The 15589-nt window shown below is 48.9% G+C and overlaps 1 protein-coding gene across 3 annotated transcripts in view; it reads right to left on the bottom strand.

The window, feature by feature from the left end:
- Positions 1 to 1951: 1951 nt before the first annotated feature.
- Positions 1952 to 15589, bottom strand: part of USP43 (ubiquitin specific peptidase 43) — a 62623-nt gene continuing 48985 nt past the window's right edge. For all 3 annotated transcript variants that reach the window (XM_047833795.1, XM_047833796.1, XM_047833797.1), the window contains exon 15: positions 1952 to 3625. In XM_047833795.1, coding sequence (XP_047689751.1) covers positions 2586 to 3625 — 1040 coding nt within the window. In that variant the 3' untranslated portion in view covers positions 1952 to 2585. The remainder of the gene's footprint in view (positions 3626 to 15589) is intronic.

The following is a 15589-nucleotide window of genomic DNA, read 5'->3' as shown; positions in this document are numbered from 1 at the left end:
ACAAATGCAGTGATTGCACACAGCTTTTTAGCTTCTTCAGGGTAAGGTTCTCACTGGAGACCCTTTTCTTCCATTGTCCATTCAGGGAGAAAAATGGAGACGGAGGTGGGGGATGTTTGGGGGACTGATAGAGCTTGCAGGAAGCCATCAACAGATGTCAATGCCTCAAACGTGGTCCAGTTCATATTGACCGTGACTTCCAAAGGAGAGCGCTAGAGCTATTTCCCTCTGAAATGTTGCATACTTGTCAGAAAATAAGAACAGACCAATTTTCCTAGAGGCAGAATCATCAAATGAAGATTCATTCTGGAAAGATCAAAATCCTTCCCCAGACTCTTGTTTGTCCAGCCTTTCCTGCCAGGTCCCTGCAGAGGGGGAAGCAGTCTCATGGAAGGCAGACACCAAGGGGCCTTGGGCATCCCTGGTAAAGACCTGGGATGGCAGATATAGCCACCAGGGTCCATGTATTGACTCTTAGTAAGCCTCCCAAGTCCAGTGCCCAGGGAAGATCTCCAGCCCATGGTGCAGTATGGAGAATACCGCTAACACTTGGGACTCGTTCATGGTGTCCAACAGTATACCAAAGGCCGAAGTCTTCTAGGGAAGAAGCCTGGGGGTGCACATCTGAGTCCCAACCCAATCCTTTAGAGGACAAAGGAAGGGAGGCTAGGCTCAGAAGGGCATGGGAGCCCAATATGACAAAAGAGCACAAACAGGAGAAAGATCCGGAGGAAACAGGATTCCTAGACTCCGAGAAGAACCCAAGGCAGCACGGACAGCTGTGTCTTCCACATCCAGCTTGAGATTTTGTCAGTTCACACTTGAGAACCTGGATGTCTTCTGAAATGCAGCCACACGGGTCTACGGGTATACATGTGGCCCTCTGGGGCCATGTGGCTGGGCTGCAGGAGTTGGATGTCTTGAACAAATGGTTCCCATCAGAAAGGAAGTATTTCTAGAACACAGACTAAGTATAGACCCAGGTCTACTAGGGTCAGACGTAGCAGCTTCCCAGTACGAAGTGACAGGATATTTGTCAGAACAGCTACTAAGGAAAAAATAAAGTTCTAGGAAACCGGACAGTCAACTAATGGTCTGTGGGGACAGGCTCAGACTCTCGAGCCTCGTAAGCACAAACCCTCCAGAGACAGACCTGAAGGGACTGCTGTTTCCTTAGAAGATGGCAAGTCGTTTTATTTAAAAACACTTTAAAATTTTGGAAACAACTCATTTTTTGTGTTTTTTTTTTTTTTTTTTTTTTTTTTTAATTTTTTTTTCAACGTTTATTTATTTTTGGGACAGAGAGAGACAGAGCATGAACGGGGGAGGGGCAGAGAGAGAGGGAAACACAGATTCAGAAACAGGCTCCAGGCTCTGAGCCATCAGCCCAGAGCCCGACGCGGGGCTCGAACTCACGGACCGTGAGATCGTGACCTGGCTGAAGTCGGACGCTTAACCGACTGCGCCACCCAGGCGCCCCATTTTTTGTGTTATTTTTGAGAGAGAGAGAGACAGAGCATGAGTGGGGGAGGATCAGGGAGAGAGGAATCTGAAGCAGGCTCCAGGCTTCAGGCTCCGAGCTATCAGCACAGAGCCTGACGCAGGGCTCGAACTCATGAACCGCAAGTTCATGACCTGAGCTGAAGTCGGACACTTAATCGACTGAGCCACCCAGGGGCCCTGGCTCAGGCAGCTCTTGATCTCGGGGTTGTGAGTTCGAGCCCCATGTTGGGTACAGGGATTACTTAAAAAATAAAATCTTTGAGGGGTGCCTGAGTGGCTCAGTCAGTTAAGCGTCCGACTTCAGCTCAGGTCATGATCTCAGGGTCGTGAGTTCAAGCCCCATACTGGGCTCCGTGCTGAATGTGAAGTGTATTTAAAAAATAAACATAAAGTCTTTGAAAAAAAAAAAGATCATTTGTTAGACTTGAATAACTCAGAGAGCCATTCACATGTTTCACTGATGGGCTTTTATTAAAATTGCATATAGGTCTCATACTTACACATTTTTTTTTTTAAAGAACTTCCTTTATGCCTAGTATCAAAATACTACAATTATTTTGTTATATATTAAATATCTTCCTAAAGTCTCAATCATTTCTGTTCCATCCCTCCCCTAGAATCCTTCTTTATCGTGTGTTGGGCGTCTTGAACGTTTCATCTCAGGAAGCGCGTAGAGGTTTGAAAACGAGAAGCCAATGACAAGAATTGACTCGATGTTGCAGACTCTTCTCTACTGGGCTGTCGAGCTGGCCCACACCCAAATCACTCTCGAGTGTAGGGACTCATGCCCTGGAATTGTTGAAACCAATCAGGTCTTGCCCTGAAATAGTAAGGCTGACCCAACAGCACCCTCTGGTGGCTTGCACGGATAAAAGCACCGAACGGTTCAGGAAAGTATTTGGACATGCTATCTTGGAAATCCAGATGCGGACACCAAAACAAAAAAACAAAACAAAACTAAACTTATTTTCCGGGGTCCCAAGACAACTGGCTTCCCGGAAGCCCATTCTCCACACACTCGAGCTTCTTACAAGCTGCTCAGTCATGAGAATGCCAGCTTCACACCAAGCTGGAACACGCCATCAAAAGCTGGACTCGGGTAACGTTTTCTTCCGACTCAAGGAAAGAGTGTGGTATTTCACCTTTTGCAAGGTGCCCAAAGGAGTGTGTTCCCCTGGGACAGTCCTCTGGGACGTGCCCAGGGCACTGGCCCTCGTGGACCTGACGGCTTTGCGAGGGAGGCGGAGAGAGCTGGGAGCCGACCATACATCCCTCTCCAAGTGGATGATGGGGGCTCTGGCCAGGCTCTCCTGAATCCGGGGGGAAGGAGAGGAGCCCCGAGAGTGCTCATCCACAGCCGGGCTCAGCCTGCCACTCACCAGGGACACTGGGGACGCCTGGGGGGCCACCTCTGGCCTCTCAGATTTGTTCTCCTTCTTGGAAAACACGGACCTCAGAAGGGTGAGGGTCCCCTGTGGGACGTCCCTGCCGTCCACATTAGCCCTCATTCTGATGCGGGTATTCTGGCGGCTCTCTGCACTGTTTCTAGATAATTCCGTGCTGCTCAGTGCCTCTGTGGGGGAGGGTGCTGTGCTGAGGCTTCCTGCCTGGCCACTTCCCTTGCAGTTCGCTGTCTTCTGGCCCTCCGGCCGGGCTCGTTTCTCATTCGGCACTGAGGGCATCACCGTGAGGGGCAGGTCAAACCGTCTGGGGAGCCTGATATCCTGACTCGCATTTTCCTTGGCTTTCCTGGCTGTATTCAGGCCATCTGAGGTTCCAGGGGCTGCACAGGGACTGGGGTGGCCTGAGGGGCAGGGCGCCCGGGCCACCACTGTCTCACTGGCTGGCCTGCCGTCTTCACCCTCAGCGGACTTCCCGTCCTCACAGGCAGCGCCCGTCAACAGCGGCACGATGGACTGGCTGGTGGATCGGGGCCTCCGCCTGGACTCCAAGTACTCCACCAACTCGACAGATGTACCGGGCGGTTTCTCCCTGGGTCTGAAAGACCAGCGGAGGGGCAAGGTCTTGAAGGCTCCCTGCTTGGCTCTGGAAGGCGTAGGCTCCTTCATGCTGATGCTTCGGCCTCGTACGCCCCGTACCAGACGCCTGGACTCCAGCTCTCCTGTAAGAGACACCAATAGCATCAGTGCCCAAATCCCCCTCCCAGCTGCAAGGCGTGACCATGCCCGCCATCGAACAGACCATGGCTGAGCACCCCTGATGTATCGGGCACTGTGCTGGCCGTTGGGGACACAGCAGTGAGCAGGACACTGAGGTCCCAGCCCTCGGAAGCATCAATGTTTGCAAACGCTCAGCAAAAGTCCTTCCTTTTCCAGGTTAAATTAGGTGCCTGTACCTTTCAAATGCAAGATTCTCAGATACCCTATCCTGGGCCAAAAGGAAAAATTAATAAATTGTGTGTTTAATTTTATCAGAGCTCCCACTTACATTTTCCTTCTGTGTTCTGCAACACCTGTGTATGGTTGGAAAGACACATTTCATGTGTAAGAGTTAAACGAGAAACGGAGTCTAGAAAAACAGTGTAATCCAACCTGCAAAAATACATACTTGTGTGCGTGACACATGCATGTGAAAACATACAAACAAGTTTGTAGAAATAAACACTAAGATGACAAGGTGTCGAGGGGGCCATGGGATGCTGTGTGACTGATTTTCTTCTTAATTCTTTCCTAAATCTTAACATTTCTAAAGGGAATACACACATAACCAAGGATGTGTGTTTTTTCTTAAGAAACATCAGTTACTAAAACATTTCTATTTACAATAGCATCAGGGGTGCCTGGGTGGCTCAGTCCGTTAAATGTCAGACTTTGGCTCAGGTCATGATCTCCAGATCCATGAGTTGGAGACCCGCATCAGGCCCCCGCACTGATAATGCAGAGCCTGCTTGGAATTCCCTCTCTCCCCTTCCCTCCCCCACTTATGCTGTCTCTATCTCTCCAAAATAAATAATTTAAAAAAATTTTTTAAAAAAAGAATAAAATACTTAGGAATTAACCAAGGAGGTAAAAGATTTATATAACAAAAACTACAAAACATTAAGAAGAAATTAAAGATGACATAAATGGAAAGACATCCCATGTTCATGGATTGGAAGGCTTAAATATTGTTAAAATGGCAACGTTACCCAGAGTGATCGATCTCCAGCTTCAATGCAAATCCCTATCAAAATCCCAACGGGGCTTTTTGCAGAGATGGAAAAATCCATCCTGAAATTCATATGGAATCTCAAGAGACCTCCACAGGCAGTCACAAAAAGACAAATACTGCATGATTCCACCACACAAGGTACCCAGAGTGGTCGTAACCAGAGAGACAGAAAGTACAGAGACGGTTGCCAGGGGCTTGGGGACGAGGAGGGTGCGGTGTTATTGTGAACTGGGCAGAGGCTTTCAGATTTACAAGATGAAAAGAGTTATAGCGATGGACGGTGGCGATGGCTACGATACGATGGGAATGTATGGAATACCACTGAAATGTGCACTTGAAAAAGCTTCAAGTGATAAACTTTGTTATAAGTATTTTCACGCAATAATAAAAGTGAAAATAAAAAGAAAATAAAAAAGAAAATAAAAAAAAGAAAATAAAAATAAAAAGTGAAAATAAAAGAAAAGCAACTTGCAGCGTCTGCCTTCATTTATAAGATGTCTGTAATCACAGAGGGAAAAAACCTTCACCTGAAACACACAACCCACACGGTGGAGAGACAGTCTCGTGCGTTTAGAGAAAGACCCGAGGTCAACCCAACAAGCCTTCTGCCCCCAGATGACCGCTTGTATCATGGAGTAGGAGAGCAAGCCCTATACGAGCGAGGACCGTACCACAAATACAGCCCCGGTAAGCAGCACAGCCACCTGGGACGAGCCATGTGCAAAGGGACTTGGGATTGTCAGGGGACAGGCAACAGCTCAGTGTACTCTGGTGGAGAAAGCACAGCGCCGGACACATCAGCCAGGCCCCCGGGGAAGAAATGACCAGGAGGCAGAGTCCCAATGCCCAGCAATGACTGGAGGGGTCGGACAGCATCTCCGAGGTTCCTGGGGAATTTTACCTTTCACGGATTATTCCCGGTAGTTTTTAATCGCCTACATTTTTCCCCCCAACTCGGTATTGTCTTCTTCAAAGCATTTCCGTAGCTAGCAATAGACACAGTTTTACCCCAAATATTTTGTAATTTCACTGTCCATGACCCACCATTAAATCCCCATACCTCGGGGGAATAAAAGGTGCTGGGGTCTGAGACACATAAGCAGTTTTTTTGTTTTTCCCTCTTTGCAACCCTGGGAAGGGCAGAAAGCACTGCTCTTCTTGGGAGGATAAAGCTGTGACTTTCGGCTTTTCGAAATGAGGTAACACAGCCGGCGGCCTGGCAGGTGGCGAGGTGGCTTGGCAGTGCGTCCCCTCTTCCCGGATGAAAGGCCTGGGGCCCGGGCCCACGCCACCCCTGCAGCTCCCTTTCACGGGGGCCGCAGATGCCCATGCAAGCCCTTCCTTCCGCCTCTTCCTCGAGATGGCAGCAAGGAGGCACCTTGGCCGCCAGTGTGAGAGCAGAAGGGACGAGTAAGTGCCCACACTGATGCAGTGTCACCATTCACAAACGTCTCCCTTCCAAGGGGAGGGGAAAGTGCTCCCCTTGCTCCTCCCCAGGGGGACCTCCTGGAAGCTGGGAGTCAGAGGCAGAGGTGGCGTTCAGAGATGCCTGAGGGAGGGTACTTCCCTGCCCTGCATGGAATCTGTGGCCTTGCTCATGCCCAGTTGGCTGGAGAACCAGGAAGGAAGGGTCTAGAGCCTTGGGCCACATGGAGGACATGAATGGTCAAGTCCTTCCTGAAGGTTATGAGTCCCAGAGCCTGCAGGACAGGCTTCCCAGGTCCTGCGAGGCCTCCTCACACAGATGGCGCCCATGCGGCTGGTGGGCATGGCCCCCACCCAAGGCCCCACCCATGAGTGACTGCAAAGACAGCAGATGCTACCCTGAGAAATGCCCCATCTGTTCCTATGTGGCTTTTTATCCTAGCTAATGAAACCAGGCATCGATCTGACCTCACGATGTGTGCTGTGAGCAAGGGGCAGGCCCCTTCAACCCTTAGGACAAGACTCCTGGTCCAGTGCTCTCAGCTCTCAGGCTGTACAAGGGTTTCCTCTGACAGCCACCCACTCATGCATTTGACAGACATGTAATGAGAGCCCACTGTGTGCCTAGGACGTGTTTTCACCGCTGGGGATAGAGCTGTGGAAAAAAACCACAAAGTGCTGTGGAAAAAAATCACAAAGCAACAACATGTGATGTCATGGGATATAGTGCTAAGAGCTATGACAAAGAACGAGGCAGGGTAAGGGGGGTGGGATACAGTGTGGTGACTGTGGAGTGAGGAGAGTGAAAGGGAGAAGGAAGCCATGTGGAGATGGGGGAAAACAGCTGCCAGGTAGAGGAAACAGCAAGTGCAAAGGCCCTGAGGCACAAGTGAGCTTGGTGGGTCAGGGAAGCAGCAGAGAGACCACCGTGGCTGTAACCAAGGGAGAAGAGGTTCCCCAAGAGGCTCTTCATCTGCTGACTCCTTCTCTGTATTTGGAGGCATCTCTTTCTCTGGTTGAAGTCTGACCCCCTGACTTTCCTCTGGACCCTAGAGGGTAAGGACAAGCTCTTCATCTGGGTTGAGCTTTGTCCACCTCTGAGAGTAAGCCAGTAGGACGAGGCTGGTGAGGGGAAAGGCTGCCTCGGGGGCCAAGGCCACCGCCCCTTCTATCGCTCCAAGAATCACCTCCACTCAGGAGGGCGTGGAGGGGAGCCCCAATGGGCAAACGCAGAAGAAGACGACAGCACACATATTCTCTGATCCAATAGAAGAAATGGACAAAAGATAAGCTCTCAGGGAGATTCAAATACAGAGCAGGAGAGGACCGAAAAACGTCTTCCGGGTCTTACAATTCAGTAAATGCATTGGAGGCACGGAGGGTCATATTTGAGACTCAAATTAATGGCCGAAAAGATAAAGGGAAAGGCAGTATCTCGCACCTGAGAGCCAAGTGACAGAGAGAAGTCACAGGGAAAAGCGAGAAGACACAGAGAACGGACCCAGGGGAGCCACCAGGCAAATGACAGAAATCTGAACAGTCAGAGAGACGATAAACCAAACAACACCACCCTGAAGAAAAGCCTGCATCACATAATCAACAATAGCCAAAGTATGGGAAGAGCCCAAACGTCCATCCACGGATGAGTGGGTAAAGAAAATGTGGTCTATATATACAATGGAGCATTACTTGGCGATCATAAAGAATGAAATCTTGCCATTTGCCAACAACGTGGATGGAACTGGAGTGTATTATGCTGAGCCAAGTAAGGCATAGGAAGATAAATATAGTATGATTTCACTCATATATGGAATTAAAAAAATTTTTTTTAACGTTTATTTTAGAGAGAGACAGAGTGTGAGCAGGGGAAGGGACAGAGACAGGAGACACAGAATCCGAAGCAGGATCCAGGCTCTGAGCTGTCAGCACAGAGCCCGACGCGGGGCTCGAACCCATGAACTGTGAGATCATGACCTGAGCCGAGGTCGGATGCTTAACCGACTGAGCCATCCAGGGGCCCCTCGTACATGGAATTTAAGAAACAAAACAGATGAACATAGGGGATGGAAGGAAAAATAAGATAAAAATAGAGAGGGAGGCAAACCATAAGAGACTCTTAAATACAGAGAACAAAACTGAGGATCGCTGGAGGGGAGGCGGGTGGGGGGCTGGGTAGTAAAGAGGGCACTTGTTGGGATGAGCACAGGGTGTCATATGTAAGTGATGAATCACTAAATTCTACTCCTGAAATCATTATTATACTGTATGTTAACTAACTTGGATTTAAACCAAATTTTTAAATTAAAAATAAATAGGAAGGAGGAAGGAAGGAAGGAAGGAAGGAAGGAGAGAAAGAAAAAGGAAAGGAGAGAGGAAGGAAAGAAGGAAGAAAGGAAGAAAGGAAGAAAGGAAGAAAGGAAGAAAGAAAAGAAAAGAAAAAAGAAAAGAAAAGAAAAGAAAAGAAAAGAAAAGAAAAGAAAAGAAATGAAGCCTGCATCTGTAGCCTGAAAGGTTCTGGGGGTTCTAGGAAGGGTTGATGAACAAAAACACAGACCCAGGCATATACTAGTGTTGTTTCTAAATTCCAAGGTCAACCACAAATTCTCAAAAGCTTCCAGACAGAAAGGACAAGTGACTCTCACATGAAAAAAAAGGAAAAAAAAAAAAAAAAAAAAGCACTTCTCACCTGCAACCCTGGGGCTTGGCAGACCGTGGGAAAACATCTACAGACACCGGAGAGAGAAGGAAGGACTTCAGTCCAAGAGCCCTCCAACCAGCCAAGCTGCCATTCGCTCCCCGGTGAAAGAAAATATTTGTGGCCACGCATCCCCCATCCCCGAAAAGAACTCTGACCAGACACTAAAGAATCAGAACCCAGACCTCAAGACAGAGGGGGACAGAAAGAAGACAGACGGGGGGTGTTCAATGGAGGCTGCCATAGGGGGACCATCCACCTGCAACAGGGCAGGTGGTCCCAGGATAGGGAATATGCAGTGACGTGAGCATGTTTGGGATCTGGAAAGGCACGGCACTCAGAGCCTGAAACCCTCTCAGAGAGGCTGAGAGCTTGGGATCCAGGTGGGGGGAGGGGAGGTTCTAAAACAGACCAGGGGGCACCCGTGGGGCTCAGTCAGTCAAGCGTCCAAATTTGGCTCAGGTCATCTCACGGTTTGCGAGTTCGAGCCCCGGGTCGGGCTCAGCGCTGACTAGTGCAGAGCATGCTTGGGATTCTCTCTCTCTGCCCAACCCCACCTCCCCCGACCCCCCCCCCCCCCCCCACCACTGCCCAACTCACGCTTTCTCTCTCTCTCTCTCAAAATAAATAAACTTTAAAAAAAATAAATACGGGCTCCTGGGTGGCTCAGTTAGTTAAGCATCCAACTTCTGCTCAGGTCATGATCTCACGGTTTGTGGGCTCGAGCCCCGCATTGGGCTCTGTGCTGACAGCTCAGAGCCTGGAGCCTGCTTCGGATTCTGTGTCTCCCTCTCTTTCTGCCCCTCCCCTGCTTGTGCTCTGTCTCTCTCAAAAATAAATAATAGGAAGGAAGGAAGGAAGGAAGGAAGGAAGGAAGGAAGGAAGGAAGGAAGATAGATTAAAAAATAAAACAGACCAGAGGGACACTAAAAGCATTTCAAAGCACTCGCTTTGCAGGGGTGGGGGTGGGAGGGATAACGTGGAGACATCTTGCTGGGGGGAAGGACAGCAGGCAGGCAGAAGGGAATAGTCTGGCTTCTTGTATCCATATAATAGGAAAATGCATTTACACACTGGGAAGGATAAGTAACAATTAATGCTAAGCTAGTCCGTCAGAGAAAGACAAATACCACAGGACTTCACTCACAGGTGGAATTTAAAATACAAAACAGACAGGGGTGCCTGGGTGGCTTAGTGGTTGACCGTCTGACTTCAGCTCAGGTCATGATCTCACTGTTCATGAGTTTGAGCCCCGCGTCGGGCTGTGTGCTGACAGCTCAGAGCCTGGAGCCTGCTTCGGATTCTGCATCTCCCTCTCTCTCTAACCCTCTCCCGCTCACACCCTGTGTCTCTCTCTCTCGAAAATAAATAAACATTAAAATAAATAAGTAAATAAAATACAAAGCAGATGAACATAGGGGAAGGGAAGCAAAAATAATATAAAAACAGGGAGGGGGACAAAACATAAGAGACTCCTAAATACAGAGAACAAACTGAGGGTTGCTGGGGTGGCTGTGGGTGGGGGGATGGGCTAGATGGGGGAGGGGCGTTGAGGAGGGCAATTGTCGGGATGAGCCCTGGGTGTTATACGTAGGGGGATGAATCACTGGAATCTACTCCTGAAACCATTATTGCACTCATTATATGCTATCTAACTTGGATGCAAATTTAAAAAATTAATTAAAAAAACCCAAAAAAACCCAAGATGGAAAAGAACACAACTTCCAAACAAAGGGGGAAAAAAAGAGAGAGCAGAGACCAACGAGATCGACTCAGTAAAAAACAAGGACAAAGGAAAAAAAGAAACAATAATAAAAAGTGTTTTTACGAAACAAAATCAAGTTTAGGGTTGTTACTGATGAGGGAGGCTGAGGTGCGCTGAGGACAAAATACAAGCTAGCAACCCCCACCCCCACCCCCACCCTCCATCAGCCCTCCTGGCAGGTGGGATGTGTGAGATATTCCCCAGGCTCTGCTAGAGGCAAAAACCACCTTAGCTTGACCATAGCCAGGCCTCCAGGATCCAGAGAGTCGTTAGCATATGAAAATCTCACCGGAAACTTCCCTTGGACCTGACCTCCCCCAACTCCCAAATGTATAACCCTTCTCTCCACAGGGTCTGGGACAGCTCTTCCTGCCCAAGGGTCCTGTCTCCATGCTTTAATAAAATCACTATTTTGCACCAGAGAGGTCTTCAAGAATTCTTTCCTGGCCATCAGCTCCGGATGCCCTATCACCCCAAAACCTCATCAGTTACATTAAAAACGGATGGGCTGGGGTGCCTGGGTGGCTCAGTAGGTTAAGCGTCCTACTTCGAACTAGGTCATGATCTCGCTGTTCCTGAGTTCCAGCCCCACATCGGGCTCTGTGCTGACAGCTCAGAGCCTGGAGCCTGTTTCAGATTCTATGTCTCCCTCTCTCTCTGCCCCTTCCCCACTCACACTCTGTCTCTTTCAAAAATAAATATAAAAAAAAAAAATTAAAAAAAAAAACAGATGGGCTGAATGCTCCCCTTGTTAAGACAGGCTCTTGATTTTGACATTCAATAATAATAATAATAATACCACAACATATTGGGGTGCCTGGGTGGCTCAGTCGGTTGAGTGTCCGACTTCAGCTCAGGTCATGATCTCACAGTCTGTGGGTTCGAGCCCCGCGTTGGGCTCTGGGCTGATGGCTCGGAGCCTGGAAACTGCTTCCGATTCTGTGTCTCCCTATCTCTCTGCCCCTCCCCCGTTCATGCTCTCTCTCTCTCTGTCTCATAAATAAATAAACGTTAAAAAAAAAAAACAAAAAAAAACAAAAAAACCAAAACATAGTGTTTACCAGAAACCACTTAAAAGTAACTGTAAGAGAAAAATTCATAAAGCAAAAGAGAACAACAAAATGATACTGAAAGGGCGGGCCTACGCCAGTCGACTCCATCTTGTTCTGTGTCCTTCACCTTGACCACACCTCCTCCCCTTGAGTAAATCCTCCCTCACCTGCTGGACCCTTCCCCAGGACCCCTCCCCAGCCAATCGGCTGAGGCCATAGCCATTACCTCACCAACTGCCCCCAGGCCCCAATAAAACCTTTGTCCTTTTGAAACTCGCTCTCTTTCCCTGGTATCTCACCGCTGCGTCGGTGCAGGTAGGGGATTGAGCTCTAGCCAGCTCGAATAAAGGCTCTTTGCTTTTGCATCGGACTCGGCTCCCTAGTGGTCTTTGGGGATCACGAATTCTGGGCATAACAATACCAGGCCAGTGCCAACAAAAAGAAAGGAGGAAGGGGTGGAATGATTAATCTTGAACAAGGTAGAATTTAAGATTAAAAGAACTTAAGATAAAGAGCCACATTACAAGGAGGACAGACAATTTATAAAGAAGACCTAACAGTCGTCAGCTTCAGACATCTATTAACAAGGCAGCAAACCATATAAAGCAGATATTACTGAAGTCCGTGGCATAAAAATACAGCCATACAGAGGGTGCCAAATATGCCTCCTTCCTAGCGAGGCGGTCCTCGATAAGGTCAACGTAGAGACAAAGTGAACTGAATCCAAAAAACGACTCACCTGATTTAAGAGCTACGACCTCACAAAGGCACAGTCGACATGATTCCACGCGTGCAAAGAACATCGACAAAATAATCATGTACTTACTGTATCACAAAAAGGGAATGCTTTTGGAAAACCACATTCTTGGCTCACCATCCGCAAAATTAGAGAGAGTTACAGGGAGACCCCCAAATCATAAACGCTGGAAACTCCCAGATAACTTTTAAAGAGGAAATAAAAGCGGAAATAATGTAGTACCTGGAAAGCACTTCAAGTGAGAAGGAAAGCCTGGAAGGCCCAATAAAAGCCGTAGAGAAAATCAATCATCAAAAGCACCTCGATCGTAAAGCTGAAGTCCCGGGACCCCTTATCCACCTGAGGGGAGCCCTTATTCACCTGAGGGGCTTCTGCATAAGACCCCAGCAATTTTTTCACATGGTCTTGCTTTCTTTGTTTCCTATTTAACAGAGAGACACAGAGAGAGACAGAGAGAGAGAGAGAGAGAGAGAGAGAGCGCGTGCCCACGAGACAGAGCGAGCAGGGGAGGGGCAGAGGGAGAGAGAGAATCTGAAGCAGGCTCCATATATTCAGCACGGAGCCCAACGTGGGGCTCAATCCCACAACTCAGGGATCATGACCTGAGCCGAAATCAAGAGTCTGATGCTCCACTGACTGAGCCACCCAGGTGCCCCATCACATACATGGTTTTATTTTTATAAAACTTGCAGGGGTGCCTGGGTGGCTCAGTCGGTTAAGCGTCCGACTTCAGCTCAGGTCACGATTTCCAGGTCCGTGAGTTTGAGCCCGGCCTAGGGCTCTGGGCTGATGGCTCAGAGCCTGGAGCCTGCTTCCGATTCTGTGTCTCCCTCTCTCTCTGCCCCTCCCCTGTTCATGCTCTGTCTCTCTCTGTCTCAAAAATAAATAAACGTTAAAAAAAAAATTAAAAACTTGCAGAAGTAAGGTGTTTTTACATCCTTCTCCTTGGAGAGCTTCTCCTGACACCTGTCCCCGATTACAGAAGATGCAGTCCCCTTCAATATTCCTTGGATCCAGCCCTTTTGGTCCAAATGCCTTCCCCATTCCCACATCCCATAACTAGGGCTACTGGAAGGATGAAGTCCCCAAGCTGTCAGGGTTTCTCTCCAGAGGCCTGCTTGGCATTTGGGAGGGACAATTCTGTCCTGAAACGACACCGTCTCTGGTCCTGCCCGCTGGGGACTACGTGCTACTTAGTCCCCTGTACTCGTGTTGACGGTGACAAAACTCTCCCCCAAACCCAGGGGGAGATTGGGTGGTACCCACCCCCCATGGAGACCTATATGCTGGAGCCGGATGTTGCCCAGGCTGACCGCTAACAAGAAAATGAGGCTGGGTTTTCAACCACCTCAACAGGCTCCAAAGCCCACCACCGTTTTAGTCAAATGTCAAGAGGGAACGCTCCTTTGCAAGCAAGGCTCTTGCGGGGTCCGCACGGCATGATCTCCAGTTTGGAATTTATAGCTAGCAGCCAGAGGCAGGATGCCTGCAGCCAGAGGGAGTGGGGTCTGTCTGCACCCCTTGCTTCTCCAAGGAGGTGAGCTTGCACCTGGGGACTTCCCAGCCTCGGCTTTCTCCTCTTCAAAAGGGCTTTTTGTTTCACCCTCTTGGAGATGCTGATGACCAGACGGAGAAGTAAAATGCCGGCCAGGGGCTGGGATAAAGTTATTTGTCCATATTCCTTCCCCTCCTGCCCTAGTGCTGTCTCTTGGGGAGTGGTGGCAGGGAGGGGGGTGGTTCTCTGAAGCTGTGCCTGACTCCGGGCTGAGTACCATGTTGAAAAGCCGGGCCATCTTTTAAAGTTGCCTCCCAGTTGGGGCGCCTGGGTGGCTCAGTCGGTTGGGCGTCTGACTTCGGCTCAGGTCATGATCTCGCAGTTTGTGAGTTCAAGCCCACGTCGGGCTCTGTGCTGACGGCTCGGAGCCTGGACTCTGCTTCGGATTCTGTGTCTCCCTCTCCCTCTGCCCCTCCCCTGCTCATGCTCTGACTCTGTCTTTCGATAATAAATATTAAAAAAAAATTTTTTAAGTTGCCTCCCAGTGGAGGCGTGAAATACACTTCCCCCCGGGAGAACTGAGACGTGGCCTAAGGTTCCAGGCCAAGGTTCCAGGCCACTGGAACAGAACTGGGATGATTTATGAGCGCATCAGAGGCTCATGCTGATGGGGTGGACAAGCTTGGGAAAGAATGCCTTTGGTGTGTGTGTGTGTTCACCAGACATTGCCTCAATGTGCATCACGAGAGGGGAAAAGGAAAGTCCAGAGACAGGGTGGATCAGAACATAACACGTTAAACACTTGGCTTCCACAAAAAACAAAAAAACAAAAAAACAAAAAAAAAAACGCACTCTAAGGAAATCAGACACATGTCATAGGCACATAGAGATGCTCCGATCAGTATTCTTTCTAACTGTGAAATACTGGGAGCCAAGATGCCAAACCCTAAGGAACAGTTAACCCAACTGGGACACATAAACCATCCTGAAACAGAGTGTTGGATTCAAAGATGCTCTAAAACCACCTGTAGCCTCACGATTGTATCATCACATGCATTCACTCACAAAAACGTAACAAGAGCCTGCTACATGTCAGGTGCCCTGTTGGCCACTTTGATACAACGGTGACAGAACGTATAAAGATGTAAATAGCTGATGAATGAGCACATAGGCTATGCCCAGGTACAATCTCACTCCCGGATACCCACGTGTAGACGTATGCACGACAAAAACACGTGAGCAAAGATGCGCACAGCAGGACCACTGGTGACAGCCCACACCAGAAACTACCCCAGTATCCAACCACAAGAGAATACGTAAATAAAATATGAACTCTTCTTATAACGTGGGGGCAGTCTTACAGGGATTTCTACAGCATCACCAAGGAACTTAAGAATCTGTAAATCGAGGGGCACCTGGGTGGCTCAGTCGGTTAAGCGGCCGACTTCAGCTCAGGTCATGATCTCGCGGTCTGTGAGTTTGAGCCCCGCGTCGGGCTCTGTGCTGACAGCTCAGAGCCTGGAGCCTGTTTCGGATTCTGTGTCTCCCTCTCTCTCTGACCCTCCCCCAGTCATGCTCTGTCTCTCTCTGTCTCAAAAATAAATAAATGTTAACAAAAAAAAATTAAAAAAAAAAAAGAATCTGTAAATTGAGCCCCACATCGGGCAGTACACTGACAGCTCAGAGCCTGGAGCTTGCTTCGGGTTCTGTGTGTGTCTCTCCCTCC

This window comes from Prionailurus viverrinus, chromosome E1 (genome assembly GCF_022837055.1).
Source record: "Prionailurus viverrinus isolate Anna chromosome E1, UM_Priviv_1.0, whole genome shotgun sequence".
Classification (NCBI taxonomy): domain Eukaryota; kingdom Metazoa; phylum Chordata; class Mammalia; order Carnivora; family Felidae; genus Prionailurus; species Prionailurus viverrinus.
This window is presented reverse-complemented; position numbering and strand designations above follow the sequence as displayed.